General features: G+C 42.0%; 1 protein-coding gene across 5 annotated transcripts in view; it reads left to right on the forward strand.

Moving 5' to 3' along the window:
• Window positions 1-16,853, forward strand: part of klf12b (Kruppel-like factor 12b) — a 41,700-nt gene that overhangs the window by 13,641 nt on the left and 11,206 nt on the right. For all 5 annotated transcript variants that reach the window (XM_053328117.1, XM_053328118.1, XM_053328119.1 and 2 more), the window contains exons 2-4: window positions 1,201-1,283; window positions 7,033-7,576; window positions 11,023-11,158. In XM_053328117.1, coding sequence (XP_053184092.1) covers window positions 1,201-1,283; window positions 7,033-7,576; window positions 11,023-11,158 — 763 coding nt within the window. The remainder of the gene's footprint in view (window positions 1-1,200; window positions 1,284-7,032; window positions 7,577-11,022; window positions 11,159-16,853) is intronic.

A 16,853-nucleotide genomic window follows, 5' to 3' on the forward strand; every position in this document is an offset into this window, starting at 1 on the left:
GGTTGCAGATTGTGGGAGTAAATCCTCCCTCTTTCTCTACCTCCATCACACACACACACAAACACCATCAGGATTAGTCTTTTGCTTGAGAATCTAAGAGGTAGTGGAACAATGTGTGGTATTAAATGGTTGTGCTGTAGCAAGTCTGAATGAAATCTGTACGAAGAATATTTTTTGACAATAACTTGAATGGATTTTCCGGTGAGTAAAACAATCTTGATTATTGGATTTAGGCCACATGTGTGTGAGATCTGAAGTATAGTTACAATGTCAGGCAACCTGGTACATAGAAAGAATATGTCATTCATCATTGGTTGAGCTTTTTTTCACTAAACAAGAGTGGTCACAACGGACGCAGTGCTATTGACTCCGGGATAGGGCCACACATCCTGCTGCTGGTGCCAGCAGTGGAGAGTAATAGAGATGTTTAGAGTCTATTTGCCTTGCTTGCATTCTTCCATGTACTGCTGCTAAAATAATAAGAGGGAGGGTTACTTCAGGTCGGCCCCAGCTGAGGGATACGGAACATGCATTGTTGCCATTGGCTCCATCTGAGTATCCCTCTTAAAGCCACAGCACGGGGCTGAGGAGCCGGGCATTACTGCCCACCGCACAGAGGCACAGTGCTCAGAGGCAGCAGAGGGAAGGATGAAATGTGCTCTGTGTTTTTTTTTGTGTGTGTGTGTTTGCATGTGTGTAAGTGTCATTTATTGTATGTCTGCAAAGTGAAAAAGCCAGTTAATGATATGCTTGTTTACTGTACATTAACACTGCAAACTCATTTATTGTATTATCATTTCAGTGGTGAAACAGGAAACATTGTCAGGCTGTGGTGTTGCCATTGCTGTTGAGTAACTACATATCAAAGCCAGTGCTTGTATTCCATTGAAGTCTAAAGAGGATTTTATTCAGTATTATGAAGTGTTATTAGCTCTGCAGCAGCCCACCAGGCAACTGAAAATCTTTATTATGGTGAAGAGGAAGTCATGCTGTGCACTGACTGAGTTTACACAGTTTGTACGCATCTTTTTTTCAGTCTGTCAGCTTCTGATGGTTTTGAAACATGAGTTTGTGTCTATTTAATATGTTTATTTCTCAGTGGGTGCAAGCACAACATTGTAGATGTCCAACAAGTGAGTGTGGGACCTGCTTAGTCATGCTGAAACACCCGTCTTACACCTCCTCTGTGTCCCTTCACAGGCAGCCTAAGAAACAGGATGTTAATGCTTGACGGAATGCCTGCAGTCCGAGTCAAAGCTGAGCCCCTGGAATCGGAACAAGGGGTAAGAGAGCAGTTGTTTTCCAGACAATCCCCCCCCCCCCCCTTTTTTTTTCTCCTGCTTTCCTTTCCTTTCCTTCTTTCCTCCTCCCAGCAATGGGCAGATAATCACTCCCAGGCCTAAGCAAGTGAGTGAGACAGTGAATGTGGGGGCTAAGAGGAGTGGTCGGAGAGCATGGTAGTGAGCAGGAAGGAGAGAGCAACCAAGAGGAGGAGTAGAGCCACAGCTGGAGCAGGAATGCATTGGGGGGATTCGGGGTGGTGACTGGGGCCAGCAGAGTCCACACTGGCTGGGGGTGATTGCGCAGATGTAGTCACTGCTCCCGGGGAGGAGGGTCACATGGGAAACTCTAAATCTTATCTCTCTCACTCTCTCTCTCTGTTCCTGCTTCTTTACGTCCCTCAATTTCCCCTCATCCTCCTTTTTGCTCTTCTTCCGCACAAACACACATGAATAATCTTTCTCTTGCACACATTCGCAAATACACACAGGCAAACACAACACACCACGCCACACTCTTCCTCTGCAAACACTATCACAGCTCAATCTCTTCCTCTACTGTAGCTTGTGCATGTCTCTTCTCTCCGTTGTTTCCTCTGTGTTTATCAGGGCAGAGTTAAATGTCACTAAACAAGCCTTGTGAGCATTGTTAAATTTGCACCAGCCATATTTTGTCTTTGCTGAATTTGTTTTGCTCAAAAAGCGAAATTTTGAGTTTAATGTTCAATTAAACTGTGTGTATTGACCATATTAGGAATAATGGAAGTACCTCACGCTGAGTTTTAATGGTCCTCATACAGTATCAGTGCTCTCTGGTCCAACATACCTAGAAATAAAGTGCTCTTGTTATGGAGAAGCTGTTGCTAGGTTACAGGGGCTTTGTGTTGCTGCCACAGCTGTGTGTGTGCAGTGGGTGCTGGCCACTTAATATTTGTAATCATGGTGAATCAGTGTAGGTTATCATTGATTTCAATCCATAACCTATCAATAATTTCCTGGGCCTTGATATATCACCAGGAGCAGCTTGTAGGAGAGCAGCAAAGTAGTTTCTGTTGAGATGGACCAGAGCGTATTAGCACATGATGGATCAGACCGAATACTAGTTGCTCATAACCCATTAGGTAATGAGAAGTCTTGTAGAGAGTTTAAGAAATTGGCTTTGTGTTGATAAGAATTGAATCAGTCTCAGGTGGTTACTTTCTGGGTGTCCTTCTCTTATGTGTGGCTGAAGGGCTTTGAGACTTGTGCCCCAGTGCTGCTATCTAATATCTGGGGTTTGAAGTCATTCTCCATACGTGTAGTGATGTCAGTCACAGACAGGATGCGAGTGCTGCAGCCCACACAGCTTTGAAGTGCACCGAGATCCAATCTTGCCCTAACTGACTGAGCTTCCCTTTAGACGGCAGACGCAGACAGACAGTTTAGGCTGCTGCAGAAATGTGGTCTTCATTTGGGTGGCGGGGAGCCAAGGGCTTGCTGGAAATGGTCTGCCTCGTTAGACAATTCACCCGCAAGGGGCTGGAAAATCTGCCCCGCTAACCAGTATCCCCTAATAAAGACAATGGCATGAGGACAGAGGCAGGCAGGCGGGTCGAGCATATCTTTATATGTGTGTGTAGGTTTGAGCGCGTTGTCAAAATGAGAGTGGGGGTGGTTTAAGTTTTCCATTTGTGCTGGTTGATTTGTCTGAGAATCTAAGCACATAATGCAAACTAGTTTCTGTTTTTCACTTTTGTGTAACACTAGACACTCTTGTTGTGACCTTTCCACACAAGTGCCCTCCTTTTTACACAGGAGCAACAGTGAATTGGCCAATTTTAGCAGGTTGTTACTAAGTGGCTACATTCTCTGCCCTCTAACAAACAGACAGGTTATAATGAAAGTGAACCTAGCACTTGATGCTAAATTATTTAAATGAAAAGTTGAATTTTATAACCAAAATATATAATAAATAAATAAAATCACCTACCTTTTAAAATGCTTTTGGTCAGATTATAGTGCTGTTACTTACTCTATGAAATAACATAATTTGAGCAAAAAGCTGCATTACATAAACAAAACAACATTGTAGAAGTGGCATTGTTCTGATCATTCGGAGTTAGCGTTGCTTGACTGACATGCTAATGTTGCATTTATTTACAATCATTTTTTTAATTTGAAAAGAGTATTACTAATCAAGCTAACATTTCTTCCCAAGGAGTTAAACTTTCAAATAAAACATGACAGCCCTGTTGCATATGACCAATTGCTAATGCTAATGTCAGCCTGCTTGATAAAGCTGCTGAACTGATGCTAACTCACTGGGTCAATTCACACAGGGACTTTCTTATGCTAGCCTTACTTTAAGTCACAGTTAAACATTTTAGTGATCATATATTTCAAGGTTAATACTGCATGACAAGAGCACATACCTACCATGACTACCTCTCAGTCAGAGGACCATACAGTATGATTTACATCTGCGTGACAAACAGAAAGGACAATCTCAGGACTTTATGTGTACACTTTATGTGACATAGACTTACTAATTTGTTGAATGTATCTTTGTTTTGCTATCAAATGCTTTCATAAAATTGAGAGGCCATTTAAAAGATGTTTGTATTCACTAAATCTTCTTATGATTAAAACTGCACCAATCAATATAGTTTTTGACAACAGCCAACAGCTGTAGTGCGGCTCATACAGATTGATAATTGAAAGTTAAAAAATCAGATAACTATATAGATTTTGTTTTCTCTATTTTTTGTCACATAAGAACATACACAAAAAATATTTAGCATTTCTGATTTGCAATTTCTGGTTACTTGCTGAGTGAATATCTGCCTTGAATACAGAATTCAATTGCATGAATAGGTGTGTGTATTTGCCACAACAGCTTCAAATAAGGCTCACAGGGTTTAGCACTATCTGTTTTGTTAATCTTGAAATATCTCAGAACAGCATTCACACTAACCTTGTGGTTTACCCGTGATATATTCTTCTTCAGTTTCTGGTAGGAAAAACTTGTAATACTGCTAAAGTTCAGTAACCAAAGTTAGAGCCATGCCCTAATATGAAAAAGATAAGATTTCTAAAGCACTGAGTTCAGCCTCAATGGGTCTAATGGCTTCAAAGCCTTCGGGCAGTATAGCTCCAGGCAGTCTGGGACACTCACATCCTATACAGACCATGCTAACACAGAGTGATCATGTGCAAAAGCAGCTGGATGATAGCCTGAGGGTCTGTCAAGAAACGTTACATGAGGAGTTGATGCAAGAGAAGCACAGAGGACAGATATGACATCACAAACATATATATTGACAACTGAGTGGTATATCTTTTCTAAAATATGAAGGTTTGGAGCAGCAACTAGAACCACTAGATAGCAGATATACAGCCAGGAACAAAGCTGAATCATGAGTAAAGAACTGAGATAGCCCAAGGGAGGGATGTGTAGGTTAAATCTACACTCTACTAACAATAGTGCTGTGCATTGTTGAATGTGTGAATCTTGTGAGTGTAAACGTGAACACAATTAATTCTTTCACAGCAATCTCAATGTCGGTGTCACATGATAGTGTTTACATGAATCACCACCAATTACAGCTATAACTTAACAACTACCCCAGGATCAGCTGTATGAGTAGACAAAGGAACCTACAAGCTCTACCATCAGTGGTTCATTCACCAGCTGACTAGTAAAATTAAATCATATTCATATAGTTAAGCTAAGCATAGTCATCATATATTGACATCTATCTATCACTCTATTCTGGTATCTTCACACCAGTGCCTTTTGCTTCCACAGCTCCCAGCACCACCCTGACCTCCTCCCGTTGCATTGACACTTTTGGTATTGTTGACTTTACTAGATCTAGTATCATAGCAGCTTGTATTCTTTGAGTGCTCCCTCAAAGCGCAGAGCACCTTCTTCCAAATATGACCATTTGCTATAAATGGTCAGTTCCTAGAGGGAAGTGTCTCCTATTGTACTAAAATCTGTTTCCATGAATGAAGCTTCACAGGATAACATTAATGATTATCTCATCCAATTGCTACGATAGCTGTGGTCAAGTTTATTTATAGTTATAATACTCAAGGCTGTTTACGTTCTAGTGATATAAAAAAAGCACAAATCAATAATTAGGTTTTTTTCCTCGAAAGCATAATTACATACTTACAGTCTAGTGTGAAAAAAAGGAAACAACGTATACAAACAAAACAAAACACTTAAAATGCTTAGTGGGTGGTACAGTGAAGCAGATCATAATGTGCTGTGAACCTTGACCTGACACCACTGACTCTGAGCTGAACCCCACCGAGGTCCAGAGGTCATCAGAGGGCATATTTCATGGGGTATGGCTTGTTTTCCAAGTGAGGGGGAGTCACACAGTGAGAAGCACTTTTTGACTCATGGGGTCGTAACATTTCCTGTAGGCTGAAAACGAGTATACAAGTCTGGAGTAAAAATAGCAGGCTACTACATAAAAGAACACACACACATACACACACACGCACACACACACACACAAACACACGCACGCACACGCACGCACACGCACGCACACACACACACACACCACTCAGAGAAAATTCGTAATTCACCACAGATCCACTCTAAGCCAGCATTACATAAGGGGAAAGAAATGTGAGACTCAAAAACAAAAGTGTGGATGAAAATCCATGGTACAGAACATTTTTCATATCTGCTGCAGCGGTGATCGGAGTGAAGTTTTTCCTTTAACTTTAATGAGATTTTCCAATGTGATTAGTAAAAATCCTGGATGTGCTCTCTCACTAACTGTGACTCAGCCTCTGAAAGGCCCCACTGTGAGGATCAACACTACGCACTACACACTCTAGCACCCCTCCCACACTGAACATAGTGAGTCTAGATCAGCCACACCACATGTAACATGGTTCGTTTGACGTTATGTGAACAATTGTGTGTTGTATTGATATCAAAGACGGTCCAAAGTTTGGAAGTCCGGAGAAACACATAGTAGCAGGGTGAGTGTCATTTTTCTACTGTGTATGTTCTTCATTATCTTTTCCAAGTAAACAGGTTCCTGAAACTTGTGCAGACAGATGGAGCGGTTGTGTTACAGTCTGCTTGGTGTTAAGTGAAAGATGCGTTGAGGGACACACTGAGCCACCAGCGTTGGCCTTAGGAGGCCCATCGCTGAGAGACAGAGAGAGACCGTCAGGAAATTGAGCCCATATGATGTTTTTCCACCGTCACAAAGGAGATTTAGGAGAGATACAAGGGAAGCCAAGAGAGCTGCGTTTCTGTGGGAGTGATGGAAAACAGGAGGAAAAAAGAGAGAGAGAGAGAGAGAGCAACCCACGCCAAGAGAAAAGACAGAAAGAGAGAGAGAGCAAAAGTAGACGATGAAAGGCATGTGAGAGACACTATCTTTACGCCTGCATTTCATCTGTGTATGACATCATGCTAAGTGAAGGGACTTCTTAGGAGACGTGGAATGCTTGAATGAGTGTGAGGAAATTAACTGCTCCTTTTTCAATAAATGTCACTGCATATATTGTACCTCTTTGACATATCTCTATCATACAGTGTTGCAGTGTGTCATACTGTGTTGAATAGTGATATATAAATTGATGAAAAATGTATAGTAGTCATACATTAATTGCCTTTAGACAAAATATGTCACATATTTCTTTCTTCCCTTCATGTGTGTAGCAGTTTAGTGCATTTGTAAGGCAATAAAAAGAGAAACATGAATCACTAACACCAATACTTCTTTTCCCACAGTCACCTAAAGTGCGCCCTTACTCTGCGATGGACGGCGTCCCCTTCTTCCTCAGCAGAGTTAAACCCGAACCTCCAGAAGACCTGCTCGCTCACGACCTGCACTTCCACACACAGACCGAGCCTGTCGACCTGTCAATCAACAAAGCCCGCCCCTCATCTTCATCCATCACCCCCATCATCACCTCATCATCTTCCCCCCTGAGATCTGCTTTCTCGCCATCTTCTTTATCGTCGTCATCTTCCTCCTCTTCTTCACCATCGGTCATCACCTCGGCCTCCTCGGTACTCACGCCAGGCCCTCTGGTTGCCCCTGGCACCGGGATGAGAGGTCAGTCATATTTGCACATCCTGCACTCTGTGCCGCCGCCTCCGTCCAGTCCTCTGAGCCTGCCGGGAGCAGGGAAGCTGGGCAGCCATGTTCACCGAATCCCAGTTGTGGTACAGTCACTGCCCCTCATGTACACCACTGCCGTTCGATCACCCTCAGGCCTCAACAACGCCATCATGCTACCTCTGCTGGATGAGGTCAAAAGCCAGGGCAAAGGTGAGATCACGCTCTTCAAATGTACTCCATATTCATGTGGCCTACACTGTTCTATTGAGATTTCCGTTTTCTTTTTATCATTTTCTGGTAAAAAAACATTGTCATTTCAAAGGTGCCCCAGCAATTGTTTAAGTGCTATTAGGATTTAAAAGGAAACGATAAGGCATTATGATTCAGGCTTTGTGCTACTGTGTAATGAATGTATTAGTTTTACATAGCATAGCATTGCATAAGCTGTCTGATGTGCCTCCTAAGCAGCTCTGGCCTCCAGCTTCACTAGGCAATTGCTCCACCTACTGAGAAATTTCAATTAGGAAGAAATGATTGTTATATAAAATATTCGCTAAGAAATAACACATTTTTTGTTGAATTTTCAGTTGTCAACTATCACAGTGAAGTTTATTGATATTGTTGGTAAGGGGTGCTTAAAAGGTCCCAAAAGAATGAAACACTGAAAAACTTTACTTGGGAACCCTTTCAGGAATTTTTCGTGACTATTTTGGCAGTTTCTGGGTCAAATATAAGGGATGCCACATATGATCCATCCTGGAAGTGAAGGCGTGGCTGTGATACCTGTGTGATGTGGCATGATGTATCCCAGTCACAAGCTGTTTATAGTAGTATATCTGTCTGCACGGATGTCCTGTGCTGTCTTTAGTCAAAGAATTTGCAGACACAACACTGTGAAGGTGTGTGTGCGCATGTGTGTGTGTGTGTGTGTGTGTGTTCATGCTTTAAGAGACGGCCCCTCAGGCGACAGTCCTTCCCTTCAGATTGAAGAGGAGGTTCACAGGTTGAAAGGCTCTTCCGTCTTTAACTGAAAGACATCTTGCTCTGCTGTCTTGAATACCCTCTGGTCCAGGTTACCAGGGCCACAGTAGCTGTTACCTTACTTACTACATACTAGCAAACAAACAGAGATGTGTAATTAGAGCATGTGTTCAGACACAGACACTTGGACGTCTGGGTGGGGTGGTCCTCAGAGATGGGCGTTTTTAAAATCTGGACGTCTGCTCTCAAGGAGAGGAAAGGAAAGAAGGAAGGACAGGAAAAACAAGACTTGCATAAGAGGGTGTGGATGGATATTGAAGATGGGTGGCACTTAAACAAACACGTGCACACACATACACAACATGTCCAGCATGAGCTCTACCCAGTTGTGAAGCCACCAAACACAAAGGAAATAGGGTGAATGAATGCTGAATGTTGGGTGTGGTGGATAAAGTCACTTTTAATGAGGTAGCAACCAGTAGACAAACAGAACATTTAGCTGTTTATTGCATTTAGAGTGACATGATGTGAACATTTTCAATAAAAGCACCACAGTCTAATTCAAATGAAAAATGACATGTTTGCATATAAGTTGATATTTTGATCCCACCTTAGCTAAAGAAATAGGTTTTTGACATCAGGGGAGTCACCTGAAAGGCCCTTCCCCTCGTATGAAGTTTAATGTGAGGATCAAGAGTTACGTTGTTTGACTTGATGCAAACCCAACAACCATGTGCACTGATGCAAGTCTCAGTCATATTGAGGCTTTCAACATGCTGTAGATACAAAAACGCTTGCACTAACATCCACACACCCACGTGCACACCCTCTCTCTCTTTCTCTCTTTCTCTCTCTCTCACTCTCTTTCTCTCTCTCTCTATCACACACATACACACACACACACACACATGCACACACACGCACACACAGGTTGGCCATCCTCTTTAAGAGAGGGCGGGTACCCTTCCTTTCACTGCTGTCTCCCTGTCTCCGGCAGGAGGTTGCCATGGAAACAGGGCTTGACTGGAAACAACAGGAGAGAAAGAAAGAAATCCGGTGCTCTGCCCACCTCTCCACCACTCTTCCTTTGTGTCCCTCGCTCAAAATACCCCTTTCCAACACACGATGCATTTCTAACTAATTACAGGTTTTCCATAGGGTAGGCAGGCTGGTGACCACTGCACGTAGTCGACGACAACAGTTTGAAACCATTAAAAGCAAACGCTCTGACAGAGTTACAGCATTACCCCCCCAACCCGTAAAGTAATAACACCATTCCTGCTCCTTACTCTATACCCTTATTGTGGGCCATTATGGCTACAGTCTCAGCTGAGTGGGCAGAGAAGGTGAAGTCCTGATAGCTTATAAAAGCACTGGGCATACAGAAGGCGGAGGTTGCAGAACTCACTGGAAAATATGTCCAAATGTATTCAGCGTTTGTGATGATTAACTATTCAGAAACAAGAATACTTTTATATCATGTTATATATTTTTGGTAATTCATTTTTTTCTGAATGACCATATTTCTTAATCAATATTTAATCCAGTATAGTAGATTTTCTTCAACTTTTCTTTGACAAGTAGTCTCCAGCAGGTCTTAATTCATCTCTTGAGTGATACAGGATGTACGCAGCTGGTGTCCATGGAGACAGAGAGGACAGAATGGCTGCAGGCTCTGGCAATATAACCAATGAGTTGACCAGGGGAGAAGTTGTCACAACTTGAGGAATAGATGTAACTTTGTCATGCAGCTGAAGAGACCGAGACCACTGTGCTCAGTGGCTCAGAGTTTCATAGCTATTAGTATACCGGCCAGTCAAACATTCAGCGGGTTTTTTCTTGGCTAAAGAAGAGTCAGTGAAGGAACAAAGCTAGCTTGCTGATTATCAGTGTGCGCTTTAAATATAGTAACAACTGAACAGACTTCAGTTCTTGTGTTGTCTACAGGCCTTTTATGTGAGACTTTATCATTGTCATGAATATGATTCTTTGTCAGTTGCACATGTAGAGGAAATAGAGCTAAGTGCTCAGCAGAGTCGCACTCATGCATAGACACATACTTTTAACTTGGAAATATTCAGTATTTGTATGCACGTATACACACACACATGCATGTGCACACACACAAACAAAATAATAGATGCACAAATGTTCCCACATACTGTTCAGAGACAACAACGCCCAAACAACGTTCCACCCAGCCCCTTATCTCAATAGTTGGAGGCTGATAAAGAACATATATATATGTGTGTGTGTGTGTGTGTGTGTGTGTGTGTGTGTTTGTGAGTTTTCATGCATCTATGAGTATGTGACTAGTGGGCACAGTATCATGCTTGGCTGTTCTGTCCTCAAGTTGAGAATTCAGTTTGATTGACAGGTCCTGACTGGAAATGCCTGCACTGAGGCCAACTACACACAAACACGAACATATATATATATACATATATATGTTAAACTGCAGATATACTGTAGATGCTAAAAACAATCAAACAATTAATTTAAATCTTCCCTGAGAAGTGATGGATGAAATGCCTATATACAATATGCAGTTACAGTAACTACCTCATTACAATTGAACACTTTCCAACACACACAATGTGATATGCCATATACGTTTCCATTGCCGCTTCCAGTATCATGTGTCTGACTCCCATTTCTGTGTCCTGTCCTCATAGCACACACAGACCCCAACGGCCTGTCGCCAAGGCAGATCAAAAGTGACAGCGAAGACGATGACCTGCCAAACGTGACCTTGGACAGTGTTAATGAGACTGGTTCCACGGCGTTGTCTATAGCCCGCGCTGTACAAGAGTGAGTATTATGATTTGCATGCATGTGTGGGCAATGTTGAATCTCCATTGTGACTTTTTCTCCTCCACTGACCCTAAAAACTCCATGTGTCTCTTTTTTTAGTTCAGCCTTGTCACAGAAAGACTGTTTGGACAATATGCTCTTATTCCACTCCTCTCTGTTGGTTGATTGTACATTTGGTTATGTGGGAGTTTCAGTTTGTTCCACTGTTAGTTATTCTTTCCCTCAAACTAACCTTACATCACATTACTTGCTATAAAACGCTACATTACAATGTTACTATTCATTCAAAAAAATGTTGAGCACCACGTTACTCACAAAACACACATAAAAAATCTACTTGAAAGGAGTATGAAATATTGGTTCAGTTTCATAAATGCAAAACTTCCTTTTCAGTAAAATACTTTAACACCTTAACAGTTATCCTACTGCAGTGCTAGTAGTGACTTTTGCTCTTTTGCCATTTGTCATAAAGGTTTTTGGTTTATAAATTCTAAATTTTTAAATTTAAAGAAGAGTTGACTATTCGAGGAAGAAAATATATAATAAAAGTGCAAGTTTAGGAAGTAGGTATGAACTGATTGCACAAATTGAAAAAGCACACTGTACAAAGCTGACAGGCCCAGTAGAGCACAAATGTCTAAAATGCAGCCCCCCACCCCCACCACCCCAGACATCATTTACATATAAATCTAGTTTGAGGCCTAGTAATGTGCTTTTCTGTGTAACTGCGTTTCCACATTTGGATGATTCTGCGTGGGTGTGCATCTATATGGCTCAGACATACTTTATGCCCTGTTTGGCCTACAGACATCACAACTCCTGTGGTGCCAGTCCATCTGTGTTGAGTGAAAAGACTTCCATCTCCAGTTGATGACAGCTTACAGTTTCCCGATCAGAAGCAGGAAATCAGATGCAGAGAAACATTTGGTTCGGCCCTGCCCTCCTCCCCTGCCTCCCATAAACCCAGAACAGTCATAACTAGCAGCCTGGCCAGACTCAAGTTAATGCCCATAGGACTGTTATTTAGACTAACTGTAAGGAAAGTATTCCAGGACTGTGTGAGAATCCTGCTAATGATGTCGCAACATTAACAAGGCTGAGCATGACGGTAGCCTTACCCCAACTGGCTTAGCTTACAAGGGTTGATATTGCGTGCAAGACATTGTATTGTTTGTTGGTGTGCTGCAGGCTGTGTGAACATCTACAGCTATGAAACTAAATGCATTATTGTGATGGTGCTGTGTAAACAAATTGTGGTGAAAACTAGTTCTGTGGCTATGTTCAGTGGTACAGTACAGAGGTTGCCATGTTTTAGGGAAGACACACACACACACACACACACACACACATACACATACACATACACACACGCACACACACACTCACTGGAGGACTCAGGTTTCGATGCAGGTTATTGAAAGGGACAGGCGTGCCCCTGAGTGCCACACGTGGGCACTGGGTGGTCAGAGGAGAACAGGGGTTGGCAGGCCCCAACCTTTCACTGCCCAAGCTTTCACTGTGGAGATAAATCACCAGCCAGGCTTAGCAATGCCCTGCCAGGGCCTGCCCACACTCACTTCTCTGTGTGCAAAGTGCAGACTGTGCTGTGTGGAAACTGTGCTTCTTGTGTGTGTGTGTGCGACTGTGACTATTAATCCTTGGGTGTATATGTGTTAGCACTGTATGCATGCACGTGTCTCAGCACAGTGGACAGAACAGCTGGTTCCAGAAGGGGGTCAGCCATTGTCAACAGGAACACAGACTTGCATGTTTATCTGTGAAAAACAAAGCAGTCTGTAGTCTTCTTGAGTTACACGCAGGTTTGGCCACATAGGGGAAGAATGTGCATTCTGTATTGACACAACACATGCACTCTGTGGACATCTGCACTGAAACAGAAGCCGACAACAGCACTACTTTGAAACATATCAGTCTGTTGTGTTTCTTTTCTTTTCATTTAAACAGAAATAAGTGTAGAAGGAGCTGCGATTTGTCATTTGGTATCCACACTTACACAAGCAGACACCCAGAGGGGAGAAGTGTAAGGGCGCAGGATGGGAGTGCCTGCAGCTTCCAATCCAGGTATCCATACATAAATAAATGAGTGAAAGGAGAGAGTGAGATAGAGAGAGGAGAGAGAGGGAGTGTGTGTGTGTGTCATGTGCTTCTTGGGCATCCTCCTCCATATTCATGTGTTTCCCTGGGGACCGATGGATAGGCTATTGTGGGAGAGCATCAGTGAGAGAGAGAAGAAGAGAGAGGAGAGGATAGGATAGAAGGTGTGTGTGAGTGAGTGTGTGTTGGGGGCAGGGGCTTGTTGTCTCTGCTGAAGTCTGGCTGGTCCCCAAGGACCTGGGGGCCACGGAGCAGCGCAGGTGGAGGGAAGGGAGGAGAGGAGGGTGAGGTGAGGGGTACAGTGGTATCCTTAGACAGGTACAGCAATGCCCTATGGGCTGTCTTCCAGTGCGCACGCACACACACACATACACACACACACACACACACACCACACACACACACACAGACACACCCCCTTTCCTGTTTTCTTGATAAATCTAGTAGGTCTGCCATAAGGGCCTTATTGCTGTGTTGAGTGGTCTGTTGTTGTGACCCGGTTTCCTATGAGAAGTCAGAAAAATACACTCACACCATTGTGTTTCTAATGTGGGAAACCCCTTTTACAGGTGATACACGTACACACGGCATCTCTCTGTGTGTGTGTGTGTGTCTTTCTTTCTGTGTAGTCGCAGAAAGCAGAGCATAAAGACGGGGGGAAAAGGGGAAACAAAGTAACTAAAACAGAGGTCAGCTCTTCTTTGAAATCATTCTCGGTTGTACTTCCTATTTCTCTCTGCAGCTTTGTGAGACACAAACAGACACATTCAAACAGCCATGATACTGCGGTGACACGGCGTTCAAGGCAGAGTGAGTTTGCCTCTGGGCTCACATGAGAAAATACAACAAACTGATTCTCACACAGCAAGCCACAATGCATAGAGCAGGAGATAAGGTATTAAAGTTCAGAGAGATGTATTGTTTATGCAAAAAATACACATTTCCCATGGCTTTTTGTTCATTGTTTTCTATAGATTTTTACATTTTTGTCATTGTCTCATTAATTAAGAAGGATATTCAGCTGAGCCCTTGATATAAGGACAACCCCTAAGCTTAACAGGTCTAATGATATATGTGTGAACTGGCAAATCTGTAGTTGTAAATTGTGGATGTTGCTATTTTAAAGGCAGTAGTTGAAAGGGAAAACATTATCTTTTTTTACATTTACATACAGTGGTTAGCCTGCTAATATAAATAGCAACTAAAATTTCCAAGCAATAGACGTGGAATTTTCTCAGACCACAGAGAAACCTTAAAATGACAAAGCTGGGGATGTTCAGTAGATGAGGTATGAGGCAAGAGCATAACAACATTATGTTAAAAACATTCTGCTTGCATTTAGGGCCACAACCAACTAATCTGTTGATTACTTTTTCAATTTATCAATACATTTCCTATTAATTTCCTCTGACCAGCAGTCCAAATCCTAAAGATTTTTTACAAGCTGAAATCAGAAAGTGTTTGATTATCAAACGATTTGACAGCTAATAGTTTCAGCAGCAAACTTGCATTTATATAAGCTTGCAGTGCTATCCTTTATTTTATTATATTACTATACATGTTGGTAGATATGACACAATTTTGTCATAGGGATCATTAAAATGTCATATGTGGATTTTGAAGTTTGTAACTGTATATCTTTGTTTTGTTGGTTAGCGCTGGTGTGTAACGGCTGTGTTTCTGCAAAGATGGGAGATCACTCAATCATTTGCATTTCTCACAATGTGAACTTTCTATAAATACCCAAAACTGACTGAAACAGAAATACATAACTAAGTTTTTGCAATGAAACAGTAATGACGGTGGAATTATCAACAGCAGAGGAAAAAGTTATACCACATTTAAATTAATTAATTAATTTATGATGAGTAATGAGTGGTTGTTCATTCTTTGTTTTGGAAGCCGTGGCACTCAGACCTTCCTAAATTATATCATAATCACGGAGTCACTTAATGGATGAAGTCAGAATGTAAACATCCGCCTCATCTGCTAGATGTCTGAGCTCAGAGTGTTTCCACTATAAATCCTTCCTCTCCTTTTCCTCCTTTTTACTCCCCTGGACACACACACACACACACACACACACACACACACACACACACACACACACACACACACACACACACAGGCATACAGTTTCACAGAATCAGGATGCTAGTCTGGATTTCTCCAGCTCTAGATCAGTAGATGTCCTGGTAGTCTCATCATTGACACACTGTTTGTTTTGGTTAGTAATGTATGCGTGGCTCTGGTGTAGATGGCATGCTTCTAATAGGCTCTTTGGATCCTCTGTTGTCAGCAAAAATTGTCAAAAAAAGTAAATATATAATATATGGATATACCAATCCATTTATTTTCAAGCTATAACAAAAATACATTTCTCAAAACAAACACACCACATTTACCCTGCTTTGCTGAGCACCACCCCATCAATTAGTCCTATATTTAATCCTACCCATAGTGCCACTCAATGTCAAGCATTGAGACACCATAACCCCTAATTGTTCCTGGCTATACAGATTATGATATTTACAATTATGTATACACATGCAGCCATATAAATTGAAATTCAAAATAAAATTAATGAAATCATTTTCAAAATATAGAATTACCTCATAACAAAAATGAACCCCCCCCCCCCCCCTCCCCTCCCCTTTTTTTAAACTCTGATTAAGAGTTCACCTTTTTTTGACAATAGACACTCACTGGACTTTGTTTGGATTTGAACAGATTTCATCATGCCCGATTTGTCAGGGAAAGTAGTGTGACCATTTTTTCCAGAAGCAATCGAAAAAGAACTATACCTTTTTCCATCTTCTTCTTTCTTACTGTTCCTTTCAATCAAACAGGCCTGGAGGAAAAATTGGTTTCCTTTTCAATAAAAGGAATCTGGCATCAGAGGTTCCAGGTCGTTAGGGTACTTGAAGGCTTTGGTAATAGGTCAGTCATTTAAGATTGCCTTAGTTTCACATAAGACAATGACCAAGGCTTCAACAGTTAAGGTTTGTTGATGTAAAAGAGATATCAACACCATTCTAGCCTTATCATACTTTCCCAAGCACCGCTGTGAAGCTAATGGTGGGTTGAAACTCTACTTGATGTCCTCACACAGTAAAGCTTTTATTCAATTGTCCTTTTCTGCTCCAGAGAAGTTTGTGCCATTATCTGAGTGAATCAACGGATGGCACTGATGCAAAAGTCTGTGTCCAGTGAATGTGCCACTTCTAAATGAACTGCTTTGCTTGCCATAGACGTAAAAGATGACTCCATAACATTTCACATACAGTAAGAAAGTCCTTTACCTCAATGGCCCCAAACGTTGGTGAATGGAGGCAAGTCTTTCTTTGGAAATGTCCACCATCTTTGATCACACATGTTCCTTTGTGACCCTTGCAAAAAGCTTGTTTTTCTTGTAGTTGCATTGGCATGAGTGATCATTCCTTTCTCCCAACCTGAAGGGTGTAATTTCTCCTGCCATGCCTTTTCTGATCAACGTGTTTGAGAATGAGATATGCTGATCTTTTCACAGGATGATTGAGGGTTTGCTCTCTTTGCTCTCCCCTGGCATTAGAGTCTT

This window comes from Scomber japonicus, chromosome 11 (genome assembly GCF_027409825.1).
Source record: "Scomber japonicus isolate fScoJap1 chromosome 11, fScoJap1.pri, whole genome shotgun sequence".
In the NCBI taxonomy this organism is placed as follows: Eukaryota; Metazoa; Chordata; class Actinopteri; order Scombriformes; family Scombridae; genus Scomber; species Scomber japonicus.